Consider the following 17,682-nt stretch of genomic DNA (forward strand, 5'->3'; position numbering starts at 1 on the left):
TGTTATATCAGATTATCCTTAAATTGCTAGCTGTACCTCAAGATATTTGTGATAGGTAGTTGTGAAGACAAAAGGATTTCGGCATTTACATCAATGATCAACGCAGTTATACGATAAGTGATGAATATAACCTCAGTTTACAAGAAAGGCATACACGCTAAATCTATATACATATGATCATCCAAGCTTCGGTTTAAGAAGAGTACTCGGAGTAAAAGCAGCTAGTAGGGTGCTCAATCTCGGCAACACGGGCGTTGAAGCCAAGACACTCGGCGTCAGTGTTTCCAGGGTGAGTGGCTCCAGTAGCAATCCAAACAGTCCAAGAACCATCAGGGCCATCACGGCAGGCAGTGAAGCCGCTAGCATTGTCAAAGTTGAGGTTTCCAGACTTGTCGATCTTCCAGCCCTTTGTCTCGAACGAATCGGGCAGAGGGTTCTTGCTAACAGTAGCGTACTGAAGAACACCTTGGCCTATACCTTGTCAACAACGATTCAATTTAATAAGTGTCAAGTGAGGACTTACCCATTCCAGAGCGATCAGTGTAAGCGCGCTGCTGCTTCTTGCCGGTGTTGTACAAGTACAGCTCACCCTCGCTCAGACGGAAGACAGCTGATCCATCAGACTTGCCGGAGCAGGTAGCGTTCTGCTTATCCGCTGGAAGACCAAGCAAGAAGCCGTTCTCAGTGGCGCTGAAGTGTGTGAAGTGGATGGGGCTGGCGGAGCGCAGAGCGACGAGACCGAAGGTCTTGGGGACGGGAGAGTTGCCGGTCTTGGCGGGGCTGGTCTTGGTGCTGCTGCACTCCTCTGTAGGGGCGGCGGCAGCGAGGCCGAGGAGGGAGGCGGCGAAGAGAGTCTTGAACTGCATTTTGATTGATGTTTGGTGTTTGGATATTAGACGTTGGATGTTCTGATGGATTGGATGGTTGGAGTGAGAATGGTAGATGGAAAGAAGTGATTAGGATAAGGACTTATATAAATGTGAATACGAGGTCCCAAGGGATCTTCAGTTGATCTTTTGACGAATGAGGAGTGCAACGGCAGTTGTTGACATCATTTGAATGGGGGAGGATATACCCCTGTCGTAAACTTGTCCCTTTAATGTCACCTACCGTTACATCCAATTACAACAGACTATCGGGTCTTTCGGACTGTTTCACATAGAAATTCTTCCGCCAGAAGACTTAGGCTTCTAATTTAAATGACAAAAAGGTTTAGCTACCTTTTTAGTCTGATTATTTTCGGCACCTCTTTTTACCAGCCACAGGTTTTTGTTTTTTTGAGGCTAGCTGAAAACAAGAAACATCGCCACTTCACTGCCTCCCGGATACGAGATCGAGAACACATGACGGGTTTCCATCTCGTAAAGCACGGCATATGTGCCGAGGATCGCCAGTAACGTGCCAGCAGAAGATATCCCTGCATTAAAACAACAGAACAAACTAGATGTTGCTATGGGCTATTAATACCCACTGACGTAGGCCGAGATCGATGCAAGATCCACTCACTACGGCTAACGGAACGGAAGCGGATGAAGGATCATTTGCCTACAACCGTCATGGCAAGCTACGCAGTAGGGAAGTCAGCTGGAATGTCGTTTTAATCTCTGAGACTTTTCTAGAATGCATTTCGCGGGTTCAACAGGGTCGCATGAATTCATTTCATCGCTAAACTCTAATCCAAATGAGGCGCTGATCTAACTCTCGACCACGTCACACTCACTAACCTCTCCACAGTTTAAAAATAGAAACCATCATGCATTTCATTCTCTCTACCGTAGCACAAAAGTTCAGCCTTCGTATTTCCTCAACGTTCAGCCTTAACAATTTATCAACCTGACCGCTGATTCTTGGCCAATTCCTCAATAGTCTTTTCAAAATCCTCCGGCTCCCTTCCCAATATCTCTTTCATCGTGTTTGTCACACCAGCTGTTTCTCCGGCGCGGATGGCGTCCCATGCTGTAGCCCATGTCCTCGCTTTCTCCTCTGTTCCGAAGTATCCTTTGATCTGAGGGAGGTTAACGTACTCGTCCACGCTGATCTCTTGGATCTTGAAGTCTTTTCCTGCGGCGCGCGATAGGACTTCGACGGTCTCTGACAATGTCCAGGATTTGGGACCGGTTAGAGTGACGATCTGGTTGGTGTATTTGAATGATAGTGGTGATTTCGCATATGAGGCGATGAGACGTGCAGTCGCTTCTCCGAGCTCATCTCTCTTGACCCAGCTGACGCCAGGCCCACTTCCATCGTGCGGAATGAAAATCTTGGACGGAGGATTCTTGAGGTCGAGGAATGAAGTGTAGATCGGGAATGACTCGCTGTATAGACCCTCGCGGACACTCGTCCACGTAAATCCCTCCTTCGCACTCGCAATCTTTCGCAGATGCGCCTCGCTATCAAGATGCGCACCCATGACTTCGGCCTTCGTAGTACTCTCATCAATCGACGCGAATCCAAGCGACGAGTAAAAAACATGCTTCACCCCAGCTTCAACCGCTGCATCAAGTGCTTTGGTGTGCACCTTTGTCCTGTATTCGTGAACATGGCTAGGATACGAGATCAAAAAGAGAACATCGATCCCTGCAAACGCAGTCTCGAGTTCTTGAGCGCTAGACTCGTAAGAAGCTTGACGAACTGTAGTTCCATTCTCCACGTATTTCTTGGGAACCTTTTCGGGATAGCGGTTGATGAGCGTGACTTTGTCGTTTGGGACTTGCGAGAGAAGATGAGTGTATGTGCTGGTGCCAAGAGCCCCAGAAGCGGGGAAGATTCCGATTTGCGTCATATCAAACCTCGTATTAATCTTGATGACGATGGAGTGAATTGATGGTGCTGGGATAATTGCAATGTTGTATTAAAGTGAGGAGTTATATCATATTTTATCTAGATATCAGGGAAATCCGTGGAGATGAATCTTACTAATCGACGTGCTCAATATGACGTGATGCCATCCACTCCGAGAACTCCATGGAGTTTCTTCACTAAATGCTACCCTATTGCCCAACCAGTTTTAGGGTTTCTTATCGGTTCTCTTAAGCTTGATGTAGTTATACCATATTTCCAACTTGAAGTCGGCAAATTTGGTGATAAATTCCTCAACGGTGATGTTGATAAACTCTTCGAGAAATGCTTCGCCTCCGTCCCAATTTTGGCCTCGTGACTTCTTCAAAACATCAACCCAGAACCAGCCCGAAGCCGAGACCACGTTATTAATGGCGATCTGAGCATATTCCTTTAGAGCTTCGTCTTTCTTGCTTTTGTCGGTCTTGATCTTGTCCTGGTAAACTTGCCAGGCTGGCTGCACGATCAGCTTCGGCTCTATAGACTGCACCTCCCATAGCGGTGCGACGGCCTCATCTTTCAACGCCGCTTCGATTTCCTTTGGAGTGCGCTCATGACTTGGGAAAAGAGCCATCTGCATCAGCTCAGGCAATGCCAGCTTGCCCTCGCCGACCATTCTCATCAACCCAGCCTGGAGAACTTGCGATCCCGGCTTCGAAGGCGTACTCTCCCCTTCAGGCGCCTGCCCTCCAATAGCCGCAATGAAATACCCTCCGCTCCGAGTCTCCTTTGCCCTCAGCTTCAGTAGCTTGATGAGGTCTGTATGCGCTGTTGCTGCGAGTGCTTTATGACGAGCAACTGCGAACTCAGCTGGTGATGCTGTTGCGTCAAGACTAACAGACGGAACGTTCTCGAGGTAATTGAAAAACGACCAGGAGAAGCCAATGTCGGCTTGGCCTGTTGGAACTACCTGTTGATAGAATCCCAGTGGAACAAGACTTGGCACGGTCTGAATCTTGCTGTCTTGGTTGGCGAAATTGTCTGAGACTGTCTTTGCCAGAGTTCCAAAGTCGTTAAATGGGGTATCCTCGAAGATGAGAGAAGCTATTGCGCCGTCTGGCAAAGTTGAGATGGCCCTCTTTACCGGCTCGATGCTTGAGTGCGTCAGCATGGAAGTGTGAATCTGGGGCTTCAGGCTTACGAGTTGGCGCCCTAGGCAGTTCTATAGTCAACGTATAATGACCAGCTAATTCGCACTAAAGTAAGTAAATAAATAAGATTTAAAAGACCTTAAAAAGGTTAAGTTAAATTAATTAAATTAAAGCTAATTTATATTAGCTTTATATTAAATAAAAGAAATTAAGCTAAAATATATATAATTAAGTAAATTTAATTTAAGGTTTTTTTAATATATTTTTTAAATAATTCTTAATTAATTATAATTAAGTATTATATAAGTAAATACTTAAAAATTAATATTTTTATTTTTTTAACTTAAAATTTAATTTTACTTAAATAATAAATAAAAAGTTATAGCTAATATATAAAAAAAACTATAATATATATAAAAGCTAAAGGAATTATTATAAATTATTATAAATTATATTATTAAGTAAATCTTAAATTTAAGGTATTTAGGCTATAATTACTATTTATTATACCTTTTTATAAGATATAAATCTTTTTTTTTTTATTATATTATAATATAATTATAATAATTAGTTTTATTTATTAATTTTATACTTTACCTTTTTTTTTAATTAAAGCTATTATTAGCTTTAAACTTTTATTTTTATATATTAATACTTTAATTTAGCTTTTTTTTTTATTAATTATATTATTAACTTTAATATTATTTTTAAAGACTATAATTTTTAAATACTTTATATTTTTAAATTATATAAAGTAAGTTTTATTATTTTATATCTTTTTTTTTTATTTAATTAAATTTACTTTTAATATTTTACTTTTTATTTTAAAATACTTAAGTTATTTACTAAATATATATTATTATAACTTATATTATTAAAATAGCTTTAAAATATCTTTTTATTAAAAATAATAATAATAATAATAATAATAATAATAATAATAATAATAATAATAATAATAATAATAATAATAATAATAATAATAATAATAATAATAATAATAATAATAATAATAATAATAATAATAATAATAATAATAATAATAATAATAATAATAATAATAATAATAATAATAATAATAATAATAATAATAATAATAATAATAATAATAATAATAATAATAATAATAAAAATAAATCTACTTTTTTTCTTTTAAAAAGATTAAATTTTTTAATAATAATTTAATTACTTTTACTTTTATATTTCTTTATTAATAAATCTTTATATTTAAAATATTTTTTACTTTAAATAATATTTTAAATACTTTTTATTATAAATCTAAAGTTATAATTCTTAAGTTATATAAAAGTAATAGTATTTATTATATTATAAATAACTTTCTTTTTGTTGAATTACTGTTGATATTACTGTTTGTTGCCTTGGCATTAGTTATTATTTTATAGGGCGAATGTGCTTAGTTAGGCGAATTCTGTTTAATTGATTATAGCTTTGTTTACCTGCTAAAGGGCTCTTTTAACTTTTAGATAAAACTCTTTCTTATATATAAAGTCTTTTTTATCTTATATAATTAACTTTGCAGATTTTCCTAGGCAATTCTATTGTATACGAACTCTAAATACTACTTATAACACTTTATAAGCCTACTTACCGGTGCTTGACCTATAGGTTAGCAAGGATATAGTTTGCGAGTATACTAATGCTCTAGATCTAGAAGCTATACTTATTCTTTAACTTATAATAGTATAGGTCTTCTCTACCTAGGGTATTTAGCTGCTATACCTCTCTATTAAGCTACCTTTTATAGAGGGAGCTTCTAGGTAAGCGGTAAAGGAGCTTATACTTAAAGATAACTAGCTAAAGTAACTAGTTATCTATCTGCTAACTATAGCTAATAGCTAATACCTGTCTAGCTTCTTTTTATACCCTGAATTTAGCCCTAGGGGTTAAATTAGTCTGAAGGAAAGTGATATTATTACTATTAATTAGTTAGTTATTATAATAGCTAGTAGGGATAGGCTATAGGTGTTATTGAATGACCTTTACTGGTTACGTGTTGAGCGAGTTTGATATCTTAACTATGATTAAGGTTAGCGTTATTGATCTTATGTTGGGTGGAGAACTTGTATTTGATAGAGGCTTGGTTGGTTTCTTGATGATTTTGTAATTGTTGAGATAAGTATTTTTGAGGATAGATAGATTAGGAAAGGTTAAAGTTATAGGGGAATTGCAGACCCTGTTAGTTGAGCTTTTTGTAGCTCTTTAGCTGGTCAGGCGATGTGTTTATCTTGATTAGAGTTGCTTGAGATGCTGTAGCCTAAAGGTAACCTTATTGATTAAGTTTATTGAGATTTTAGTCTGGCTAGAGACTTTATGGTTGATACTTTTGTGGCTGTTATTGGAATATCTGGGTCCTATTTATTGGTTGTTACTAGGTAAAGGCTATAAAAAAAATAAATAACTTTCTTTTTAATTAAAAGTCTATAAAGTATTTTTTTTTTTTTTTATAAAAGATATATATTAAGCTTTTTTATAAAAAAAAGCTTTTTAAAGTAATACTTAACTTATTATAATTTTAATAAATATAAAAAATATTAAATCTTTAAATATTTTTATAAGTAAATATATATTTATTTTTTTATTACTTTTTTTATTTTAATTAGTTAACTAGCTTATAGTTATAATAAAGCCTTTTTAATAGTTAATTATATAGTTAATCTTACTATTAAGATTAAAGTTAAAAAAAAAGATTTTAATTATAAAGATTTTAAGTATTTTAAAGCTATATATATTTTAATTTAATTATATTTTTATAATTAACTTATCTTTATAATAAGAATTTTATTATATTAAGTATATAATTAAGAAATTAATTAATACTATTTATATTAAATTTTAATATAATAAAGGTTTTTATTACTTTACTTTTTTAGCTTTTTTATATATTAGATATATCTTTAGCTTAATACTTTAACTTTTTTACTTTATATTTTAAGAATTATATAAAAAAATAAACTTAGCTATTTTTTAACTTAGCCTTTTTATAATAACTTTTATATAAATTAAGCTTAAATATAATAAAGCTTATAAAGCTATAAAAAGATAAGCTTTTATTTTATAAATTAAAAGCAGGATTATTATTTTAAATAATAATAAAAAAAAGTAATTAGTTACTTTAGTTTATTAATTAAATATAATTTTTATATAATTACTTTATATTAGGCTAATTTAATAATTTTACTTTAAAGATTTAAAATAAAATTAAATATTTAAGCTATTTATTATTAATAAATAAATTTAATTAAATAAAATTAATTATAACTTTAATATAATTATACTTTTAAACTATTTTTTTTATTAATATTTTATTATAATATATTTAGTAATAATTAAAAGTATTTAAATTACTATTTTATAAGTACTTTAATTAAATTATTAATAAGTATTTTATTAATTTTAAAGTATATTATAAAAAATAACTTTTCTTTAAACTTTTACTTAAGCTATATATTTTATATATTTATATATTATAATTAAGTAATAATTTTTATATTATTTATTATTAAATAAATTATTTACTAATTATTATAGTAAATATCTTATAAAATCTTAAAATTAAATTAAAGATTTTTAAAAAGATATTTTATTTTTATTATCTTTTTAATAGCTTATTTAAAAATAAAAAGCTTAACTTTTATAATTAAAGTTATTACTATTACTTACTTTAAAGCTTTTTAAATAACTAATTCTTTAAATAAGTTAATTAAATATTTTTATAATAACTTTTTTATTTTAAAATTATTAATAAAAAAGGTATTTAATATAATTATTAATACTTAGGTTTTATTATACTTTTTATATATAATATAAAAAAGGTATATAAAATATAAGTAATAAATAACTTAATTTACTATAAGATAATATTACTTACTTAAGTTATTAAGAAATTTAAAAAGATAGCTTATAGTATATACTATATTAAACTTAATTATAATTATAGTATATAGTATTAAACCTATTTTTTCTTAATAAAGCTTAATTTCTTTTTTTATTACTTAATTTTTATATTTTTTATATTTTAGTAATAAAATTAAAATTACTAAAAAGGTATTTTTTATAGCTTAATTAAATTTTATTATAACTTTTTTAATATAAAAGTTATAATATAAACTTATTATTTACTTAATTTAATTATAAATAATTTAAATATTAAGAAATTACTTTACTTTATTTTATTAAATAAATTTAAAGTAACTTTATAAGCTAGTAATTAAATATTATATTATAAATAGGTTATTTTAGTAATAGAAAATAAGGATATTATTAATAAAAAAAATAAAGTATATATTTCTTTTTTTTAAGTAAAAAAGGTAAGGTTTTTTTATATTTAGCTTAAAACCTAGCTTTTTTAATTTTACTATAAAGATCTTAAATTAAAGCTTAAGTAAATTATAAAAGCTATATAAAGTATATTATAATAAAAATACTTTTCTTATAATATTAAACTTTAAAGGAAATTTATATATAATTAGTTTATTATTTTTACTTTTTAATATATTTATAAAAGTATTTTTAATATTAATTTATATAATTTTAAAGTTAAATTTAGCTATTAATATTATTATAATTTAGAAAGATCTTATAATAAGAGTTACTATATATATACTTTTTAAATTATTTTTTTAAAAGTTATTATATATTATAATATATACTTTATATTTAATTAACTAACTTTTTTTATTAAATTTATATATAAAAACTTATTTAATTAATAGTAGTTTTATTATTATTTTTAATTATAATATTTTTTTTTATATATATATTATTTAAGTATTTATTAACTATATTTACTTTTAATTTATATTCCTTATATTACTTTATATTACCTTATAACTTAATTTAATCTATTATTAACTTACTAAGCTAGCTTTAGCTTATTAATATTTATAGTTTTTCTTTTAATACTAAAATCTTTATTTTTTAATTTACCTTTTTATCTTATTTTCCTCCTTTATTTTCCCTCCTTTATACTATAATAGCCCTTAATTCCTATAATATAATATTTATATTTATAATTTAATTACTATAATTATATATTTTAATTTTATAAATTATAGCTAATATTAACTATTACTATTACTTAATATAATATTATTAATAAAAGCTTACTATTACTTTAATAGATATTAACTCTATTTTAAGTAATTTATTAAGTCTTTTAATATATATATTTAATTTATTTTTTTTTTTTTTTAATTACTATTAGCCTTATTTAGGGCTATTAAGCTTTTAACTTTTTATATAATAGCTTAAACAGTAAGGCCCCTATAGTAAGCCAGAATTATAGGAGTTAATATTAGTTAAGGTTTATCTGCCTTAAGTAGCGCAATTACTGCCTTAACTAAGTAGTATAAGTACCGCCTTTCAGCAGCTATATTAACCTTCTTCCTTCACCCCTGCTAAAAGACAGGCCTAGTACACCTATTGCATTTAAGTACATTCGCTGACCTGACTGTTGGTTACAGTTACTGACATCAATTATAGCCACTAATAGAATACCTGCTATATATAAGAGCCTAGAGCCTAATCAGGGCTATTATATAACTAACTATAACCTTATCGCTACGATTAAATTAGTACTAGGCTAGGCTAATAGTAAAGATTGCTATAAGCTCTATATAATAGCTATAGCTATTAAGAAAAACTTCTTATCTAGAAGCCTATCCAGCCTAGTTAAGATAGCTATTTTTAACTGCACCCTAATTAACTTAATCAGTTATATAGATCTAGCCTGCCTAGGTTATCTTATTTATCTGGTTTAGCTAGCTAGGGAGCTAGCTAGATTAAATAAGCTAGAAAGGGCTATAAAAGAAAGCCTGCCTCTTAATATAGAGGAGGCAGCTTTCCTTACTGTATTAATAGGTCTATTAGCCTTATATAAAGAGTGGCTTAAGAATGTAATTATTAAGGCCGATTATCTATACTATATCCTCCTAATTGTATGAAATTGAAGCGTGTCTGCGAATAGAGTTAGGTAAAGGCGGGGTAATGGCGGGGTTCTGCGAAGGTTTGAAGGAAGAAGGTTGACTCTGTTTGTATAAGTTAGTTGGCGAAAGCTAAATTGACCTGAAGTTGATGATGACTCTATTAATTGAATGCACGTGCCTAGGCACGTGACTAACTGCCTTTGCGTCTGAACTGCAGATAAAGTGAAATTAATGATAAAACAGTAGTTGAACTGGGGATATTTAATTTATAATATAGTTATTAAAGGCTTTATTTTTAATTCTATTTTTATTAATATTAAATAGCTATACTTAATAGCTAAAGATTATAAAATTAACTTACTATATTATTAATAGTTTATTAATATATAATAAGTATTTTTTTATAATTTTATAATACTTTAAAAAAGATTAAAAGATTAATATAATATTAAACTTAAGGCTATAGATTTTAATTAAAAGGCTAGATATATAGATATTAACTACTTTAATTAAATAATTATAGCTATTATTAATATTAATTATATAGTATTATATTTTATATTTATTTTTATAATCTTTAGTTTATTTAAAACTAAGCTTTTAAAGTTAAAGCTTTAATATTAATTACTTTAACTAGATAATAATAAAAAAGGCATTTAGCTTATTAAAGCTAAAGGAAATATCTTTTTATACTTATAAATTAAAGCTACTTATTTAATTAAATTATAAAGTTAAAGGCAGTAGTATTATATAACCTTAAAACTTACTTTTAAAGTTATTATATTTTTTTTAATATTATATATAATACCTTATATATAATATATTAAAAAATAAGTATTATATTATATTATTTTTATTATAAGACCTTATTAACTATACTTTATATATTATTATAAAGATATTTTAACTTTTTAAAATATATATATTATATATAATAAGTTTATTTTAAAGTATATTACTTTAAGAAAGCTTACTTTATATAAGTATTTTAATATATAATTTTATTAAAAAGATAAAATATCTTTATAATAATATATAAAGTATAGCTAATAAAGTCTTATAATAAAAATAATATAATATAATACTTATTTTTTAATATATTATATATAAAGTATTATATATAATATTAAAAAATATAATAATTTTAAAAGTAAGTCTTAAGGTTATATAATACTGCTTTTAACTTTATAATCTAATTAAATAAATAGCTTTAATTTATAAGTATAAAAAGATATTTTCCTTAGCTTTAATAAACTAAAGGCCTTTTCTAATATTACTTAATTAAAGTAATTAATACTAAGGCTTTAATCTTAAAAGCTTAATTTTAAATAAGCTAAAAACTATAAAAGTTATTTAAAAATATTATATTATATAATTAATATTAATAGCTATAACTATCTTATTATAGCAGTTAATACTTATATAAATAGTAATTTAATTAATATTAATAATTTTAATATTAATAATATCTTTAATTTATATACTTTCTTTTAATATTTAAATATTATAAGTAAAGACTTATTATATATTAATAAATTAATATTAATATAATAAGTTAATTTTATAATTTTTAATTATATTATAAGGCTTTTAAATATATAAAATATATTTATTATATTAACTATTATAAGTAAATTAAAGGCTTTAAAAGATCTAGTTAATTACTTAAAGTAAAATTAAAATCTATTAATAAAGTAATAGGTTTTTATTATAGTTATTAAATTAAGTAATAATAATAATTAATATTAAATATAATTTATAAAGTTAAAATATATAATTAAAGTAATTAAATTAATAATATAAATATTATATTATAGGAATTAAAAGCTATTATAAAATAAAAAAAAAAATAAAAAAAAAATAAAAAAGTAAATTATAAAATAAAAGTTTTAATATTAAAAAAAAAACTATAAATATTAGTAAACTAAAACTAGCTTAATAAGTTAATAATAAATTAAATTAAATTATAAAATAATATAAAATAATATAAAAAATATAAATTAAAAGTAAATATAATTAATAAATACTTAAGATATATAGTTTTATAAAATTAATAAAGCTTTAAAGTTATTTTTATAAATTTTCTTTTTTTATTTAAAGCTATTTTTAATTTTTAAGTTTAAATTAATAAATTTACTTTTTATTAAAAAAAGATAAAATATCTTTATAATAATATATAAAGTATAATTAATAAAGTCTTATAATAAAAATAATATAATATAATATTTATTTTTTAATATATTATATATAAGGTATTATATATAATATTAAAAAATATAATAATTTTAAAAATAAATCTTAAAGTTATATAGTATTACCTTTAACCTTATAATTTAATTAAATAAATAGCTTTAATTTATAAATATAAAAAGATATTTTCTTTAGCTTTAGTAAGCTAAAAGCCTTTTTTATTATTACTTAATTAAAGTAATTAATACTAAAGCTTTAATTTTAAAAGCTTAATTTTAAATAAATTAAAAACTATAAAAACTATTTAAAGATATTATATTATATAATTAATATTAATAGCTATAATTATCTTATTATAATAATTAATACTTATATAAATAGTAATTTAACTAATATTAATAATTTTAATATTAATAATATCTTTAATTTATATACTTTTTTTTAATATTTAAATATTATAAATAAAAACTTACTATATATTAATAAATTAATATTAATATAATAAATTAATTTTATAATTTTTAATTATATTATAAGCCTTTTAAATATATAAAATATATTTATTATATTAACTATTATAAGTAAATTAAAAGCTTTAAAAAACTTAGTTAATTATTTAAAATAAAATTAAGATTTATTAATAAAATAATAAGCTTTTATTATAGCTATTAAATTAAGTAATAGTAATAGCTAATATTAAATATAATTTATAAAATTAAAATATATAGTTAAAGTAATTAAATTAATAATATAAATATTATATTATAAGAATTAAGAGCTATTATAAAATAAAAAAAAGGAAATAAAAAAGAAAAAAGAAATAAAAAGGTAAATTATAAAATAAAAGTTTTAATATTAAAGGAAAAACTATAAATATTAGTAAGCTAAAGCTAGTTTAGTAAGTTAGTAATAGATTAAATTAAGTTATAAGATAATATAAAGTAATATAAAGAATATAAATTAAAGGTAAATATAATTAATAAATACTTAAGATATATAATTTTATAAAATTAATAAAGCTTTAAGGTTATTTTTATAAATTTTCTTTTTTTATTTAAAGCTATTTTTAATTTTTAAGTTTAATAAGTTTAAATTAATAAATTTATTTTTTATATAAGTTTTTTTTTTATTACTTTTAATATTATAAAAAATATTATAATAAGTTTATTTAGTTTTTTATTATTTTTTTTATATTAATTAAGCCTTAATAAGAAATTTAAAATACTATTTAATTTATTTTTAATTACTTTATTTAAATTTTACTTTTAAAAGTATTATATTTATATACTTAACTTTATTAATAATATAGCTTTATTTTAAGCTTATATATTAAAGTATTTTTATTAATTACTAAATATTTAGCTACTTATTTTTTTAAAAGTTATATATAAAAAGTTTTCTTATTATTATATATATTTTATATATATTATATTATATATTTTATTTAATATTTAGTTATATTTTAAGTTTTATTTAAATAAAGTTAATAATATTATTTTACTTAAAGTTATAATAGCTTATAGTTTTATAAAAAGGCTAATAATAAAACTAAAATTTCTTAAAGATTTAGTATTTTTATAATTACTTTTATTATTAAAGTTTAAATTATAAGATCTATTATTATTAATCTTTTTAAAAGTATTTTCTTTATAATTTTAGTTTATATTAAAGAACTTTTTTTAAGTATTATTATTTTATTTTATATTTATTATAATTATTAAAAGGATTTTTATATCTTTTTAATTTTTATTATTTAATACTAAACTTAATTTAGCTAAAGTTAAATTATAAATATTACTTATATTAAAGGTTTATTTTAATATATTTATTAATAAGTTATTATACTTTTATAAAGCCTTATATAAGCTTATATTATAAGTATTAAAAGAGTTAATTCTTAATAAGGGTTTACTTTAAAGAGGTTTTTATAATATACTTAAATAAGCTATATTAATACTTTTAAGCTATATATTTAATTCTAGAGTTTTACTTAATATTTAAAGTTTAATTAATAAATAACTTATTTATAAGTTATTATTAAGTATATTAATTTTTATATTATTTATATTTAATATATTTATTAATATTACCTTTTTATTTAAGTTTTTTACTTTTATTTTTAAATTTAAATTTAATAAAATAAAATAAATTAAAAATAGTATTTTATTAATACTTTAATTTATAGTTTAGTATTTTAAAATCTAATTTTTTAAAATATTAATTTTTTATATAAATTTACTATTAGATATTAATTTATAAAAAGTCTTTTTATTAAACTAGATATTTTAAGTAATAATTACTTTTTTTAACTAAAGTATTTATATTTAATATAGGTTTTTAACTATATAGCTTATTAAGTATTTAATATATACTTTAAGGCTTATTTTAAATACTTTTTATTATTATTATTACTTCTTTTTACCTTTTAAAGGATAGGCTTAGTATTTATATATATATAAATACTAAATTAATTAAATCTTAAATTTATATTATACTTATAAATCTGTAATAATATATTATTTTAAAACTATAAGTTAAGTATTTTTAGTAAAAATATATTTAAAAACCCCTTTTTTAAGCTTTTATTTAATAAGTAAATAATTACTTAAATAAACTTAAGCTATAAGTTTTTTAATAAATATATTTTATTTAGTATTATATTTAATTTTTTTAATACTTTTTTATTTACTTTTTTATTTATTTTATTTAATTTATATATATTTATTAAAGTTATTTTAATTTTAATACTTTTATTATAATAATAGATTTAATATAATATATTTTCTAATTTATAAATTACTATATATTTATTATTACTTTAAATTTTATATATAATAAAAGTAAATTATTATTTTATTTATTTATTATATTAATATATTATATTAAAGATTATATTTTTAATTTTATTAAAAAGTAATTTAATATATAAAAAACTTATAAACTTATTTTTAATTATTAAAAGCTACTTTATATTATTATAGCCTTTTTTATAATTTTAAAGATTTTAATAAATTTACTAAAATAGCTAAAAAGTATAATATCTTAATATTCTTTTACTAATTATATTATATATATATATTTATATATAAAGTATATACTTTATTTACTTTATTTTATTAACTTTTACTTTTTATATCTTTTTTATAAATTCTTTTACTTTTTAACTTTTTAAATATTTTACTTTTAAATATTATAGTTATTTTAAATCTAGCTTTTTATATAGCTTATTATAAAAAAAATAATATTATATACTATAGCTTTTTAAAGAAATTATTATAAACTATATTATAAATAAAAAAGTTAAAATTATATTTTAAATTATTAAAATTAAGTAATTTAAGTAATAAAAAATTAGCTTATATTAAAAAAAAATAAAATTATAATATTATTTTATTTAAATAATAATAATACTTTATTTAAGTTTTTTATAATAAAAAGTATAATTATAATTAATATATTAAATTTTAATATTTAAAAAAAGTATTTTTAATATAATATTTATATAAAAACTATAAATAACTATTACTTTATTAAAAGTAAATAAATAAGTTTTTTTTTTTTTTTTTAATTTATTTAAAAGATTTTTAATAATTTTTATTTTATAGCCTATAATAAGAAAGTAAGTATTACTTATTTTAACTTATTTATTATAAGCTTTAATAAAAGTTCTTTTTTTTAAAAAACTAATATTATTTACTAAATAGCTTATATTATAATTATTAAATAAAGTTAAGTTAAATAAAAAGTATTTTAGCTTATTACTTATATATATTATTAAAAAATATTTAGTTTTAATAATTAAATTAAAATTAATTTTTATAATATTAAAGTTATTTAATTTTTAAGTAAAGTTCTTTTTATTATTTTTATTTTTAAATATAAAAAATAAACCTTTTATTATAAACTTTTATTTAAGTTTATTTTATATAAATTTTTTTAATTTTACTTAAATTACTATAATTTTAATTTTAATTATTATTATAATTTAGCTTTTATAAGCCTAACTTAAAGTAACCTTAATATAACTATAGTTCTTAAAGTTTTAATAATATTCCTTTTACTTATATAAATAGGTTTTAGATATTTTATAAAAAATAAATTATAAGTATTTTTAAGGTTTATTATAATTACTTTTTTTTATAAATATTATATTAATTATTAAAGCTTTTAAATAATAGTTTTTAGAAAATTAAACTTTAAATTACTATATTATATTAATTATATTATAATATAGTTTTTTATTTACTTAATTAATATTAGTTATAAGCTTTATATAAATAGCTTAACTAAAAGCTATTTTTATATTAATTATATTAATAAAATTAATTAATATAATTAATCTTTAAATTTTATTAATTTTATATAACTTTACTTATATAAAAATAAAATATTAATAATTAAGCTAATTTTAAAAATTAACTTTTACTTTTTTTACTTTATTTAAAATTTTAATATACTTTATAGTTATATTAAACTATAGCTTTTTTTAATATTATAAAAAAACTAATAAGTAAAATAATAACTTTTTTATTTATTTTATAATTATATTTTTATTATAATTACTATACTTAAATTAATTATTTTTAAAATATATATTATTATAATTTAAAATTAATTTATATATATTTTAGTTATTTTACTTTTTTATTATAAAAATACTAAATATACTTTAAATTAATTATAAAATTAATTATTAATAAAAGTATTTAAAAATAATTATAAAATTAAAAGTTATAATTTATTATTTATATAATTATTATATTATATTATAAAGTTTTTTTAAATAGCTTTATAATTTTTAAGCTATATAATATTAAAATCTTTAAATAACTTAAATTTAAATACTTTAAAAATATTATCTTTAATATTTAAAAACTTAAAATTAATAAGCTTTTAAATACTTATTATTTTAATTTATATTTTTAAAACTTAAATTTATTATAATTACTTTTTTAAAAAATTTAATATAATTAAATTTACTAATTTTATATTAATTAATATTAAAATTATTATTTTAAATATATAATAATAATAGTTAAAAATATAATATAAAGTAATAAAAAAAAATAAAGGATTTTCTTTATATAGCCTTATTATATTAAAAAAAAAAGAAATAATATAATAATTATATTAAATAAAGTAAGTTAAAGTAAAATAAATATAATAAAAGTTATTAAAATAACTTTTTACTTAAGCTTATAACTATAATAACTAGCTAATTTATATTAAAGTAAGTAAATAAATAAGGTTTAAGAGACTTTAAAAAGGTTAAATTAAATTAATTAAGTTAAAGCTAATTTATATTAGCTTTATATTAGATAAGGGAAACTAAGCTAAGATATATACAGTTAGGTAGATCTAACCTAAGGTTTTCCTAACATAACGACTACCAGATTGTCTCCTACCAGATGTCAGTATCGTTTGACCAGTATGAAAGACCGGCAGGCTATTGCTTACTGTCCGAGAAATTAGGGATCAAATCAAGACCAGCTTTCATCGCTGCATTCTGAATCTCAGAGCGTTCATTGTAGTGTTTATCACGCATCGCAATGCGAACAGGGTTCTGAGTTGAAGCCATACTAAGTTCACAATATCAACGGACCATCACCAGTGCAAAT

General features: G+C 21.6%; 3 protein-coding genes across 3 annotated transcripts; all 3 read right to left on the reverse strand.

Moving 5' to 3' along the window:
- Window positions 1-193: 193 nt before the first annotated feature.
- Window positions 194-866, reverse strand: J7337_008001 (uncharacterized protein; the record flags this gene model as incomplete). Its single annotated transcript, XM_044825628.1, has 2 exons — window positions 194-471; window positions 524-866. The coding sequence occupies 2 exons, from the start codon at window positions 864-866 to the stop codon at window positions 194-196; spliced, it is 621 nt and encodes a 206-aa protein (XP_044678545.1).
- Window positions 867-1,828: 962 nt separating this feature from the next.
- J7337_008002 (uncharacterized protein) lies at window positions 1,829-2,782 on the reverse strand (the record flags this gene model as incomplete). Its single annotated transcript, XM_044825629.1, has 1 exon — window positions 1,829-2,782. The coding sequence occupies one exon, from the start codon at window positions 2,780-2,782 to the stop codon at window positions 1,829-1,831; it is 954 nt and encodes a 317-aa protein (XP_044678546.1).
- A 225-nt stretch (window positions 2,783-3,007) lies between these two features.
- On the reverse strand, window positions 3,008-3,949 carry J7337_008003 (uncharacterized protein; the record flags this gene model as incomplete). The annotated part of the gene is made up of 1 exon (XM_044825630.1): window positions 3,008-3,949. One exon carries the CDS (start codon window positions 3,947-3,949, stop codon window positions 3,008-3,010), a length of 942 nt encoding a protein of 313 aa, XP_044678547.1.
- Between the last annotated feature and the right edge of the window lie 13,733 nt (window positions 3,950-17,682).

Source organism: Fusarium musae, chromosome 6 (assembly GCF_019915245.1).
Source record: "Fusarium musae strain F31 chromosome 6, whole genome shotgun sequence".
NCBI lineage: Eukaryota > Fungi > Ascomycota > Sordariomycetes > Hypocreales > Nectriaceae > Fusarium > Fusarium musae.